At 45.2% G+C, this 12997-nt stretch overlaps 1 protein-coding gene across 2 annotated transcripts in view; it reads right to left on the reverse strand.

The window, feature by feature from the left end:
• The window catches only part of Synm (synemin), a 28322-nt gene that overhangs the window by 13424 nt on the left and 1901 nt on the right, over positions 1-12997 (reverse strand). For both annotated transcript variants that reach the window (XM_074061856.1, XM_020161771.2), the window contains exon 2: positions 7081-7205. In XM_074061856.1, the coding sequence (XP_073917957.1) occupies positions 7081-7205 (125 nt within the window). The remainder of the gene's footprint in view (positions 1-7080; positions 7206-12997) is intronic.

A 12997-nucleotide genomic window follows, 5' to 3' on the forward strand; every position in this document is an offset into this window, starting at 1 on the left:
AAAAAACAAGAAATAAATGTACTTCTCTGAGACCTTGAGAAACCCCTAAGAAATGTTTTTCTTTGAGCACACATGAGAAAGTATAGGTGGTCTCAAAAATAATGCCACAACCAGAAATATCACTAGAAAGATGGAATTATAAACACGAGGCACTTTCTACCTTGCTTCGTTAGTAGTCTAAGTCTAGTCTAGAGACCAAATCACATCATGGCCAGTTAAAACACACCATTGCTGCCCATGGTGATCAGAAAGAGGAAATGGGAAGCCTCACATGACCTCCCTGGTGCAGATGCTTTTACAAAGAGGATTTTTCCATGCAATTGTTTTGAACTTCACTGTTTCAAAGGACTTTTGCCTTAAAGACTCAGGCAGTACATCTCTGCCTTGCATTGTCATAGCTGGGCAAGACTTCTTTCGGGATTTTTCTTTTGGGAAATCATTTTGGTCTTGCTTTCCTTTGTTTTGTTTTGTTTCGTTTTGTTTTAACTTTAAGTTGTGTTAATGAGACCTTTTTGTCCTGTGACAAATACCTGAGACAAACAGTTTAAAGAAGGAGAGATTTACTGTCTCGGAGTTTCAGAAGTTTCAATCCACTCTACTGGCTCTGTTGCTGTGGATCTGAGGTGAGGCTGAAGTATCATGGCAGGCAGAAAAAGGTGGGGCAAGGCTGCTCACCTCAGGGCAGCCAGGAAGCAGAAAGAGAGAGAGAGAGAGAGAGCACATGGATGAGGGGCTGGGGACAAGGTTTGTCGTTCAAGGGCACGTCCCCAGTGATCTACTTCCTCCAACTAGTTCCTCCTCTAGTTCCCTCCACTTCCCAATAATGCTATCAAATTATAAATCCATCAATGGAGTAATCCCTAAATAGGTCAGCGCTCTCGGCATCTGATCACGTCCCAAAAGTCCACCAACTGGCAGCCAAGCCTTCGACACATGAGCCTTGGGGGTGGGGGAGAGGTATTGCATATCCAAGCCATAAAACAAGTGAAATTTAGGATAATTGTTATGTCCTTCATTCCCCCAGAACTCAAAAACAAAGCTTTTTTTGAGTTCTGACCTAAATTACACTGTCTCTCTTCCAGACCAGAAACCCAGGATGGGCCACCCTTCTAAGAAGCGGCTTTCACTTGCTTCAGTTTTGCAGTTTCTGGTTTATTCTTGACTTGTTTCACAGTTGAATCCTTTTTCCACTGGACTTTCCAACAGCACATTGCTGACAGTAGATTGTGGCTGTCTTGTGAGGGAAGGCTGTGTCTTTTCTAACTGTGCTTCCACCAGTTCTCCATTGGTGGCAGCTGGACCAGACCTTCAGTCTACAGTGAGGTGGGTCAGGACACTGAGTTCTGGACATGGCCACCATCTTTGCCATCCTCAACTTATCAACCAGTTCCTCACGAGCACCTGGTTACCGCTCGCTTCTCACACGTTCTTACCCAGAAACCCCTGGAGCCGTTGGCTCCTTGTGGACTCCCCACCACAGCGAAGTTCTGCTGAGATGGCCACAGCCACTTATTTCAGGTTCTTGTCACCAGAATTCCAATGACTAGAGGAAATTCCTCAGGGCTCCCAACCCTCACCCACAGACACACAGACCCTCCACCTCCACATCCCCAGCCTCCTGCACCTACCAGCCTCCTGCACCTACCAGCCTGAGGCTGCTTCCCTGCCCCATGTTGCTAGTCTAGGACCATCCCTTCCCGCTCAGTCCTCAGGTCTACACCAGGCCACTCCCTCTGGCCTAGGAAGCCCTTCCCATCTAGTCACCTCTTATCTTCCCTTCCCACAGAATCAGGTACTGCCTCTTCCAGGAATGCCTTTCTAACTCCCCAGTCAGCAGCAGGTCACCAAGAGGGAAAATCCTGGTTTAAGGCCTGAGGTTCAGATCTCAAGCTGCCTACTTCCCAGGTGTGTGATCTTTTAAGCCTCTTTGAAGTTGGATTTCATTCATCACATTAAAAATAAGCCTCTTTAGTAAGGTTTAAAAATTAGAGGTGCTGTCAGACACTGGTGGCTCACACCTATAATCCTCACTACTTGGGAGGCTGAAATTGGGAGGATTGTGGTTCAAGGCCAGCCCTGGCAAAATGTTAGCAAGGAACAATGGCATGCACCTGTCATTACAAGCTGCACAGACAGCCGAGATGGAGAGGACTGCTGTTCTAAGCCAGCCTGGAGAAAAACAAATTGAGACCCCATCTCAGTAGAAAAAGCTGGGATGGTGGTGGGGCACATGCCTGCCATTCCAGCCACAGTGAGAAGTACAAAATAGGAGAATCACAGTTCAGACTCACAGTTCAGTGAGCCCCTATGTCCAGAATAATCAGAGCAAAAAAGGGCTGCAGGCATGGCTCAGGTGGTAGAGTGCCACAGAAAACCTTAAGGGGAAAAAAATGGAGGTTCTGACTACAAAGGACTCAGTTCCTAGCAGGCAGTGCATAGGAGGCAGCTACAGTTATTGTTATGCATTATCGACCAGAGGCCCAGGCAGGCTGCTTTAGGATACACTGAAAAATAACATGGATGATGGCACAGAGGTCGGGCAGGTAGACAGTCATTACATGAAGCAAATTTAGCAAAACGTTCATTGGTGAACCAAGATGCAAGGTGCAGGAGAGCTTCCGGTTCTTTCAACTTTTTATGCTGGAAAATTGTTATAACAAAAGGTTGGAAATAATTAGTCAATCTATAAATTTTGACATGAATCTTCAAAATAAAGGTTCAAGGAAGTTGTTTTGCTCATCTATGGTGTTCAGAGCATCATGTTCCATCCAAACTCTCTCTACCAGGTGGCCCCAGAGGACCCTGTGACCTCAGGCAGGTCCACTGTGGCCCTGTGGGGATGGCCACACATGCTGCAAACAGAAGAAATGGATGTGCAAGGTCTAGTGTGAGCGCATAGAACACTGCCACACTGTCCTCTCCTGTATCAACCATCCTTGGTCTGCTCCTTAGGCAGGTGTGAGACAGGCTTGGTGTTCACAGATGCCCCAGGGCACCTGTGCAAACAGCAGTGTGCACATCAATCACCAGGTGGGCCTCTTTAGCAGGCCCACTTGGACTCAGCAAGTCAGGGGCAGGCAGAGATTCTGCATTTCCAACAAGCTTACAATGTTCGATGCGTAGCCTTGGCTGAGTGCAGACAGCCCTATGAGCAGTGAGACGCTGGGCCAGAGGTTCTCCAGCTTCTGGCTCCTGACAATCACTCGAGGGGAGTTTAAAACCACTACACCTCGTCCTACTCTGTACCAATCCAACCAGAATCTCTGGGGCTGGGCCCATGGATGGATGTCTTTCCAGGGGATTCCCAGGTACATCCTAGGCTGAGCGCCATGCCAACTGGTTGATGATCTGAAGATGGCAACAATATCCAATATCTGAGCATCCCTCCTCTGACCGACCACCTGGCTGCTGGTGCAATCAACACTTGTACCCCAGGGAAAACCTCCAGACTGTAGGGCAGGCAGATAAGCACCTCCAGCCCTACAACTATGCTGGTAAGAGGGAGGCAGCAGTGAGCATGGTCCTGCCAGCCTGCGGATGGCCACGTCTCCTCTCTATCCAGAGTACAGCCCCTTGGCTCCTGCTAACTACCACATGCAATGTGGGAGGGAGAGGCAATGATGATGCCACTTGTCTTCTAATGCTGGAAAGTCTCATTCTCAAGGTCACCCACCTGTATTGTTCCTGGCCACAAACAGGTGGTTTAGTGAACACCTCCATTCTTGGACTCTTGGAAGTGTACTTGGTTTTCATTCTACCACCTTACATTTACTGTATAAAATTACACATTCATTTATAAATTACAAGTCTAAATTTAAAAATCATAAATATTCAGCTCTATTATTTTATTCTGACTTATAGTGTTTCTTCTTCACTATGAAGGGTGCAATATATGGGCTGAAAAGGGCTTAGGATCTTTGAGAGCTGGCTTGGTCGACAGATAAATTAAAAAAGACAGGTGCAGTGGCTCACATCTATAATTCCAGCTACTTGAGAGGAGGAGATAGGAGGATCATAGTGTGAGACTAGCCCGAACAAAAATAGTTAGCAAGGCCCTATCTCAAAGAATAAGACAGGTGTGGTGGCACATGTCTATTATCCCAGGGAGGCAGAGGGAGAAGAATCACTATATGAGGCTAGCCCCCAGCAAAAAGCATGAGATCCTTTCTGAAAAATAACTAAAGTAAGAGGGGCTGGATATGGCTCAAGTGGTAGAGCACCTGCCTGGCAAGCATGAGCCCCAGAGTTCAAACCTCAGTACCACCCAAAAAATAAAACGAATAAACAAACAAACAAAAAATCTACAGCAAATGTACCATAAGCTTTAAAGAGCCACAGTCCCTTTTGCTTTCATATGAGATGTTCAGTCAGATGAGCCACAGGACAATGACTGTCCACTAAGCAGTTTGGGGGGCAATGGTCACCACAGGAAAACCAGGGGCAAATCAGCACGAAGCCACAAGGGGGAGAAATTCTAGCCTGAGTGTGGCTGCCATGGCCCCTCTGTCCCCTGGGGCTGACTGCCTCACTGCTTCAGTAAAGCAAATGTGGAAGGAAGGTCAAATTTCTCAAAAATGGTGAGTGGTTAAGGTTTGCAAAGACCCAGTGTGTACGTTAGTGAAAAAGCCAAGGTCATAATATGGAAGGGGCACTAGTTTAGCCACTAGTTCTCTACACAAATCTTCCGAACTTGAGCCACACCACAGACTACTGGAAAAGCATCACATTGGGGATAGTCAGTGCTTACTTCAAAACACTCCTTAGAGATTAAAAAAGAAAAGGTAGGCTTTTGGCTCATATAAAGAAATTAGTTCTTTTCTTTTTTTTTTTTTGTTTTGCAGTACTGGGATTTGAACTCAGGACCTATGCCAGCCACTCTACCAGCCCTTTTTGTGAAGGATTTTTCTGAGATAGGGTCTCATGAACTATTTGCCTAGGCTGGCTTTGAACCTTGATACTCCTGATCGCTGCCTCCTGAGTAGTTAGGATTACAGGCGTGAGCCACCAGCACCTGGCTATGAAATTAGTTCTATTATTTAACCATCTATGTCTTTTTTCTTTTGGGTACTGGGATTTGAACTCAGGGACTCATGCTTGCCAGGCAGGCACTTTTCTGCTTCAGCCACTCCACCAGCCCCAACCACCTAAGTCTTTAATGGAAGGAGTCCTGTGGCAATGCCAACCACCAAGGCTGACCATCTGCACTGGGCAGGGCCAGGCACATCCCAGGTTCCTGGCAGGCTCCTCCTTTTCCCTGGACAAACATGGACATTGGAACCCATCACTCATTCTTTGAAACCACCCAGGCTCCTGAGTCCCTATTAACTGGCCAAGTCAATCCATAATTAGACTAGACACATGCCAGCAATAGGCAGGAGCAATATACTCTGTTCCTGCTAACGGACTGCTGACCTTGAGCAAAAATGGCTCACAATTGATGTCCTTGGAAAAAAGCTAAAAAAGCAAGGAGGGCTGTGAGCACCCTACCAAAAATGCAGGTCCTAGACTCCCAGACAAGTTGCCTGCTGTGCACTCTTGTCCTCTGGGGACTGAAAACTGGGAGTAGGACAAGGTGAGGAAGGAAAGGACACAAAATTCCAAGAAACAAAACACAAAATGAAAGTCTCCTGGTCTGATCCAGAGAACTCTGATGAAAAGGAAATGGAAAAGATCCCCTGACATCAGGTGTTACCTAACATAGGCCGACTCTACCCGCCTGGGAAGCACTTCATCCCCCAGCCAGCAACAGGCACAGAGCCAGATTGCTGGGTCCAGGAGTTGGGCTGGAATTGTTGAGAAGAGACTTTCTCCTTCAACCAAGGGTATGGGGCTGAAAAGCTGTAAGCCTAAAGCTGCCTGGGGCTCACTCTGCCACGGGGTGGGGAGAGATGAAGAAGAGGCCAGAGTTGGCAGCGTCTGATCACTGTCAATCTCATCCAGCCACCCAGACAAACTGTGCCTGAAGCAAGACTTTTCCAATCATCGGAGTAAAAGTTCCTTTTGAGAGAAGAGTCTGTCACTCACAACTGAAAAACTCCTGACTAATGATTTCTTTCCCCCAAATAAAGCCTGCCTGGGTTTATTATTGCTGTTTTGCTTTGTCTTTGAAAATCCCCTATGGTACCCACCTCCACAGTGAACCCACTTTACATCCTTGTTATTCATTTTTAAAGACTAAATTCCATCTACGAAAGAGAACATGAGATATTTGTCTTTCTCAGTCTGGCTAATTTCCCTTAACATGACAACATCCAGTTCCATCCACTTTCCTGTAAATGATGTAACTTCATTCTTCTTTATGGCTGAGTAATACTCCATTGTGTGTATATATACCACTTTTCTTTATCCATTCTTCAATAGAGATACCTAGGCTGGGTCTGTATTTAAAACCTACCTTAAGGGAGGAGACTGGGACTCTACAAGGCCTTCCATCCGAAAATGCTGTGGTCTGGTGCCCTGTATCACAGCCCTCACTAAGCATGAAAGGGTACCACCTCAACCAAAAAATGATGACCACCTGGTGGTAGGAGGGACCCTGCTGAGGACCGAATGCCTACTGTTCCCTGCCCTTTTGTACACACTTTGACCTTTCCATTGGGGTTGGTTATGTTGAACTGATAAACAAAGACAGCTGCCCAAGGGTTCCATGCTGGTCTCATGACACAGATGAAATTCTTCAAGACAAACCTACCATGGGTGGGGGTGGGGAGTCAGAGCTCTGGGATTTGAAGCAACAACACAGTACACAGATAGACTCAGACCTTCAGGCTCCAAATACTGGCCCTCCACTTTCCAGCTCTCTAACTTCCCTGAGCTAAATCTGTTCATCTGTGAACACAGCATCTAACTCCTACTTTCCAGGGAGTTGACAAATGCAGGGACATAGAAACACTAGGCAAAGGTGCAAGACTCAATTATTGCCATCGTCACTGGCGGGGGATCCTGTCCAGTGATCTGAGCAAACCTAGCTCTTCCATGTCCTCCTCCCTCTGGCTCTGGACTCTTTACCTGGCCACTGCAAGGTCACAGGGATTTTACACCCCTGGCATCATGGAGATAAGTTCAGGGAAACACCCTTACCTGTAGGTCGCCACCTCCAGGCTAAGGCCAGTCTTCACCTGCACAAGCTCCTGATAGTCTCGCAGTCGGTCAGCCATGGCCAAGGTGAGAGCCTCCTTCTCATCCTCCAGGCAGCCTATCACTCTCTAGAGAGAACAAAAGGGTTTTTAGTTCCGAGACATGGGACGTCATGGGTTGAACTAAAGACACCAACAGTGCAGGGCAGAGAAAAGATGAAAAACCTCCCAGGTTACTGATCATGCTGTCATGTGCAAAGATGGTTTCAAATGTTCAATATCTTCCATATGAGAGTTTTTTTTATTGTATATGGAGGGTTTTGTAGAACAATGGCTTCTCTGTTCAGACTTGGATAATAAGGAACGCTTAATGTATTCAAATTACCTTCAGTTCAGTCATTGGTCTACTCAGCAAAGCCAATATGTCTAAACAGAGACCACTGAGAGGCTACTGAAGTAAGCCATGAATGGAAATCAAGGATTTACATTACTTGAAACAGAAGACACTCAGATTTGAACAAAAATTTCCCCCAAGGTCATGATTTCCTTCAATATTAAGCAATTAAACTGATAAGGGGTTCTTTATTTCACCTTGAAAAGTATTTCTCTACTTTTTTGTTTGTTTGTGGAACCCATGGCCTGTGTTTGCTATGTAAGTGGTCTATCATTTGAGCCATTTGCTTTAGTTATTTTTCAGATGGCTATGCTTTTGTCCAGGCCTGCCTCACCAAAATCCTCCTATTTCTTCCTCCTCTTAGCTGGGTGACAGGCTTGTTTGTTGAGATGGTGTCTCATTGACATTTTTTTCTAGGCTGGTCATGAACCATGATCCTCCCAATCTCTGCCTCCTGAGTAGCTGGGAATACAGGCGTGAGTTACCATGCCTGGTCTAGAAAAGTTACTTTAAAGCCAGCTGGGAAAAGAAACATTCTGGGTACAAATGAATAAATTCAGACCCAGATATAAATCTCCCTTTTTGGACTGCACTTGCATACCTTAGTTAAAATAAGCACTCTCCCACTTGGCTAAATGGTGGATGATTAGGAGACATCGCCACCCTCTGCTTGTGTTCTCCAGACCAGTGACCCCCATGGACCAGTCACCCAGTACACACTCGGTGAGCTGATTGAAGATAAAATGATCAAAATGATATTATCCTCCCCCACATGTACGAGTTTAAGTCAACAATATCTTTTAATCAAAAACATGACTGCACATTTGTAGAGTTTACAGCTTTGTGTTTTCTTCCTAGTTGTTAGCTAGTCACTCTGGGGAATAATGAACTAAGAAAATATTTAAATACTGAAATAAGCCCATATATTTGTAACTTTTGTGAAGGGAAGTAGCATTACTTCTGAGCACAATCAACTAAACTAAATCACACTTATAAACACTTGGAGAATTCAAAAACTCTAAGACTACTGGGAAAAGGAATGTATTTTCATTTCTTTTGGAGTCCTGCCAGCAAAGGGACATGGCACAACACTGAGGGTCCACAATAAATATGTAACACCTGTGAAACCAAAGAAGGAACTCAGCTAGGATCTCACGCTGGGTTTATCATTCTTAAAATGCACGACCAGCATGTGAACAGTTCTGTATTCTATGGTGGTTCCACTTCTAAGCCTATGAGTACGTCAGTTCCTCTTTGTATACAAAGGATGCTTTAAAATAGACAAATAAAAACAACACTTCCTTTAGCTTTTAAAGCAAAGGAGTAAATTTAAGAACGACTGCCCAGTGTTGCAAGGTGGCTTTATGTTAACAGACCCAAAGCTGGCTTAATAAAGTAGTTCACCAAAGCAGGTCCCTTGCTGGTCTTGAATTAAGTGACAGTGATGTCAGAGTCAGCCTCAGTGTTCAAATCTTGTTTGGGGCTGGAGGTAGGAGTACCTGCCTAGCAAGCACAAAACCTTGAGTTCAAACCCTAGTACCCCATAAATAAATAAATGAGATCTTAAACACACACACACACACACACACACACACACACACACACACACACAATTTATGTCTCCCTGTCTTAGAGGGACTACAAATTCAGGTACAAGGTTGGAATATAAAATGTGCTGTAGTGTATGTGTGTGTGTGTGTATTTCCTTTCCAATATATATATTCCAATATATACTTTCCTTTCCAAATTTAATGCCTGAGCATTAAAACTTGAGAATTTGTCATTTATGAACTTGGTTCTCTACCCACAACCCTCCTGAGCAGGTCAAGATTTCCCAGCTATGGTCCAGGGTTGTACACGGGGGGTTTTCTCCTCCCCAAGGACACAGAATAGTCCTGCTCCTCACGAGATTTGAAGAGGAACACAGAGCTGTGCTTGAGTTGAAATAAGCACAGTTCCAGCCACATTTCCACGTGAGTCAACTCTTCCCATACCGGCAGAGGAAAACTTGGTGAATTTCGGAAATGGAAACAGAGGAACATAAGCCTTACTGGCTCCCTACAGAATCCCCACAAATCATAACCAATCCTGCTGGTGGAAGGAAGCTTCAGACTTATGCTCTGCTTTGCCAGAGTTTCTTAGCTGTGGGCCAGGCCCAACCCAAGCAGGAGGAGTTTCCCTAATGCTGTAGAAACACTGGAGAGAGCTCGGTCTTTCCAGCCACTGTGGAGAGAACTTTGGGTGACACCACGATTCATGGTGAAATCTGGATCTTTTCTGGAGAAAGCTGCAAAAGAATTAACTTCCTCATCTCCAAACTTGAGCCACAAATGTTCTAGTCACGATCTTGAACAATACCGCTCAGGGGGACTTGAGCACGTGATCATCTCCCTCAGCCACAAGCCCTCAATGTATTTGGGATAAGAAGCATGAATCAGATGCTTCCTAAGTGCCCACAGGCACCCCCAAACTCCAGACTCCTCCCTCATATCCCCGAAGGGAACTTCAGAGCCATCTCAGACTGGACAGCTCAGATCTCTGATCCAAATCTGCCCTTCTGCACTAACTCCCATCAGCAAAGAGCAACTGCTTCTTCCAGTTACTCAGGTCACAGCCCTGGGATCAACTTTGATTTCTCCCTCTCTCTCTCTACTATCAGCAAACCCTGTCTGCTCCAACTTGAAAGAAGGTCCCCTTCTCAGTCCTTTATTCCTGCCCGACCAAGCTCCCAGTGCCTCCTGCTTTGATTATTCCAAGTCTCCTAATCCAGCCTTAACCAACACAGCCTAATTTTAACACTTCAGTGAGAGTGATTCCATTAAGTCAGTCTCCTCTGCTACCATCCTCCAGTGGCACTCACAGAAAAAACACCAAGTTCTACAATAACCACTCTCTCCCTTGTTCTCTGTCCCCTGATTGCCATGACATCAAGACATTTGAGGGGTGGGAATTTCTCTGTTTCATTTTGTGTTTTTCACTTCAGTGTCCCCAGTCATGAGGACACTCTAGGCACACTCTGAACTCAATAGCTATTAGTGAATGAATGCACCGACTGTATGTACCCTGTAAGCGACTTTCATTATCTTCATTTCACGAATGGGGAAACTGAGTCACAGAATAGTTATAAGGAACGTAATCTGCCCAAAGAGTGACAAAGCCGGAATTCAGGCCCGAGCAGGAAAGTGACAGGAGCTCTGACCATTAGCCACACAGCTAACCCATCTCCCTTCCAATCAAAAGAAAGTTTTCATGCAATCATGTTTTGGGAGTTTGAAAGTCTTTCACAGTCAACCTAGGTGGCTAAGAGCTCACTTCCACAGGAAAAATTTCAGTGTTTCTAGGGTCAGGCTGCTATAAATGACAAATGTTGCCACCGTTCCTTGTGAAGCCCCTTCATGCTTCTCAGTATGCTGGGGACTTGCACGTCTGTTCAGCAAACTGTCCTCTGACAAATCTGAGGCAAGGGGCAGACCAGCAAAAAACACTTCCCACAGAGAAGGTGCACAGGTCACCTGGAAGGACCACTTTCCCAGGAAATGCCTTTCCCCCTTGAGCTACAGAATGGAACCCAGAGGCCAGGAGAAAGAGGGCATGGTGTAGTGTCACCTCCTCTGCATCCAACACCTGGTCCTGCCACCAGGTGTGTATGGAGGTCCCATGAAACCATGGAAAACACAGAAAAACAGCAAAAAAAGAGACTATCCTAAAACTATTCTGACAATAGCCAGCTTGAAGGGTTTGAAAGCACTTTAAGATTTAAGAGAACAAGGAACCAGTTAGGAAGAACAGTTGCCATTCCTCTACGAATGCAAAGAGAGTATTGCTGTTAAAGGTTCTTTTTGCTTATTGGTTGGTTTTGATGGGACTGGAGTTTGAACTCAGGACTTCAGGCTTGCAAAGCAGGCACTCTACCACTTGAGCCATGATTCCAGCCCTTTTTGCTTTCATTACTTTGGAGATGGGGGTCTCACACTATTTGCCTAGGTTGGACTCAAATCAAGATCCTCACAATCTCATCCGCCTAAGTAGCTACTATTATTGGCATAAGTCTTTGGTGCCTGGCTCTGTTAAAATGTTTAAGAAGAGAGAAAAGAAAGGAAATATGGTCCAATGGTTAGGTGCTCAGGCACTGGAGCATGGGAAGAACCTTGTTTTAGCTACTTCCTGTCTCATTATCTATAAAATGGGTCTAATATCAGGTGTGAGTTTTTGAGGCCTGAGTGAATATGTGTGACAGGCTTGGTACCTGTGGTAACCAGCTTGTAAGTACCTGATAAAGACTGTTAGTAATAAAACATTCATTATAGGAAATTAGTTAAGCCAGTTTTTAGGATATTTTCAGTCTTGTTATAGAATTTGAAAAAAGTAGAGGCTTAGGGTTAAATCAACAGTACTTTAACATAATTCTGAGCATTTTTACGACTGGTGATGAATCTTTCAGAAGTAATGCGAAATATAGCTGCCAACACAAGAAAGATTCAGGAGATGGACAAGGTAGTAGCTGGCAGCATTCAGTAAAACAAAACCTATACGAATCGGAACTAAAAGAAATCCAGGCCCTTATCAGTATTGTCCTGGCTCTTCACTTTTAGGGGAAAGAAGCAAATTCCAATCAGACAGATGGCACTGAATGGTAAGCTGAGGGTGGGGTCCTATTCCAGGTCACAAGTGACCTCAGGTGAGGCACTTCCGGGGCTGGGCCCCCTGGGTCCTGTATTGAGAAAGGGCTGGACAATGATTCTAATCGCCCTCCCCAAACTCCATCTCTCCTCTAATCAGAGAAACTCTGCCTTCTTCTGTCTGGGAGTTGGTGGTCCACTGAAGATTTCATTAGGGGGAAGAGGTTCTGCTATTAAAAAGAACACTGACATCAGAGCTTCAAAGTCTGAAATGAGCCAAGTGAGTTATGAGACAAAGGCACACAAATCCCACAACCCAAAAGATGACACGCCCAACAGTTTGGCCTCATGTTACTTTTTGTGATTTCTCATTCAATCTCCAGTTCTTTGACTACTGCAACCCTAGTGCAGTGCTGGGGACTCGCAAGTAATCAGTAGAGATATGCTGATTATTGGTGGACACCTGTCACATCGTCCCTATTATTCCATACCACAACTCCCATGTTCTCCTCACTTCTAATATTTCAAAAGTAGAAAATCAGCCAGGTGCCAGTGGCTCACACCTGTAATCCTAGCTACTCAGGAGGTAGAGATCAGGAGGATCTCTGTTCAAAGCCAGCCCCAGGCCAACAGTTCAAGAGACCCTATCTCAAAAATACCCAACACCTCAAGAAGGGCTGGCAGAGTGGCTCAAGTGGTAGAGTGCCTGCCTAGCAAGCATAAGGCCCTGAATTCAAACCCCAGTACTGCAAAAAATAAAAAATATTTTTGAAAAGCAGAAAAATCACTAAATCTCAAAACTTTTGCTCACAGTTGCAAACTGTTCTTCTCAAATCTTTCTAAAATTGTGATCCTGTTGTTTTCCAAAGGTCTTCCTAAGAACTATTGATAGTAAGATTTGGGAACTC

The sequence above is a fragment of the Castor canadensis genome, chromosome 19 (genome assembly GCF_047511655.1).
Source record: "Castor canadensis chromosome 19, mCasCan1.hap1v2, whole genome shotgun sequence".
Classification (NCBI taxonomy): domain Eukaryota; kingdom Metazoa; phylum Chordata; class Mammalia; order Rodentia; family Castoridae; genus Castor; species Castor canadensis.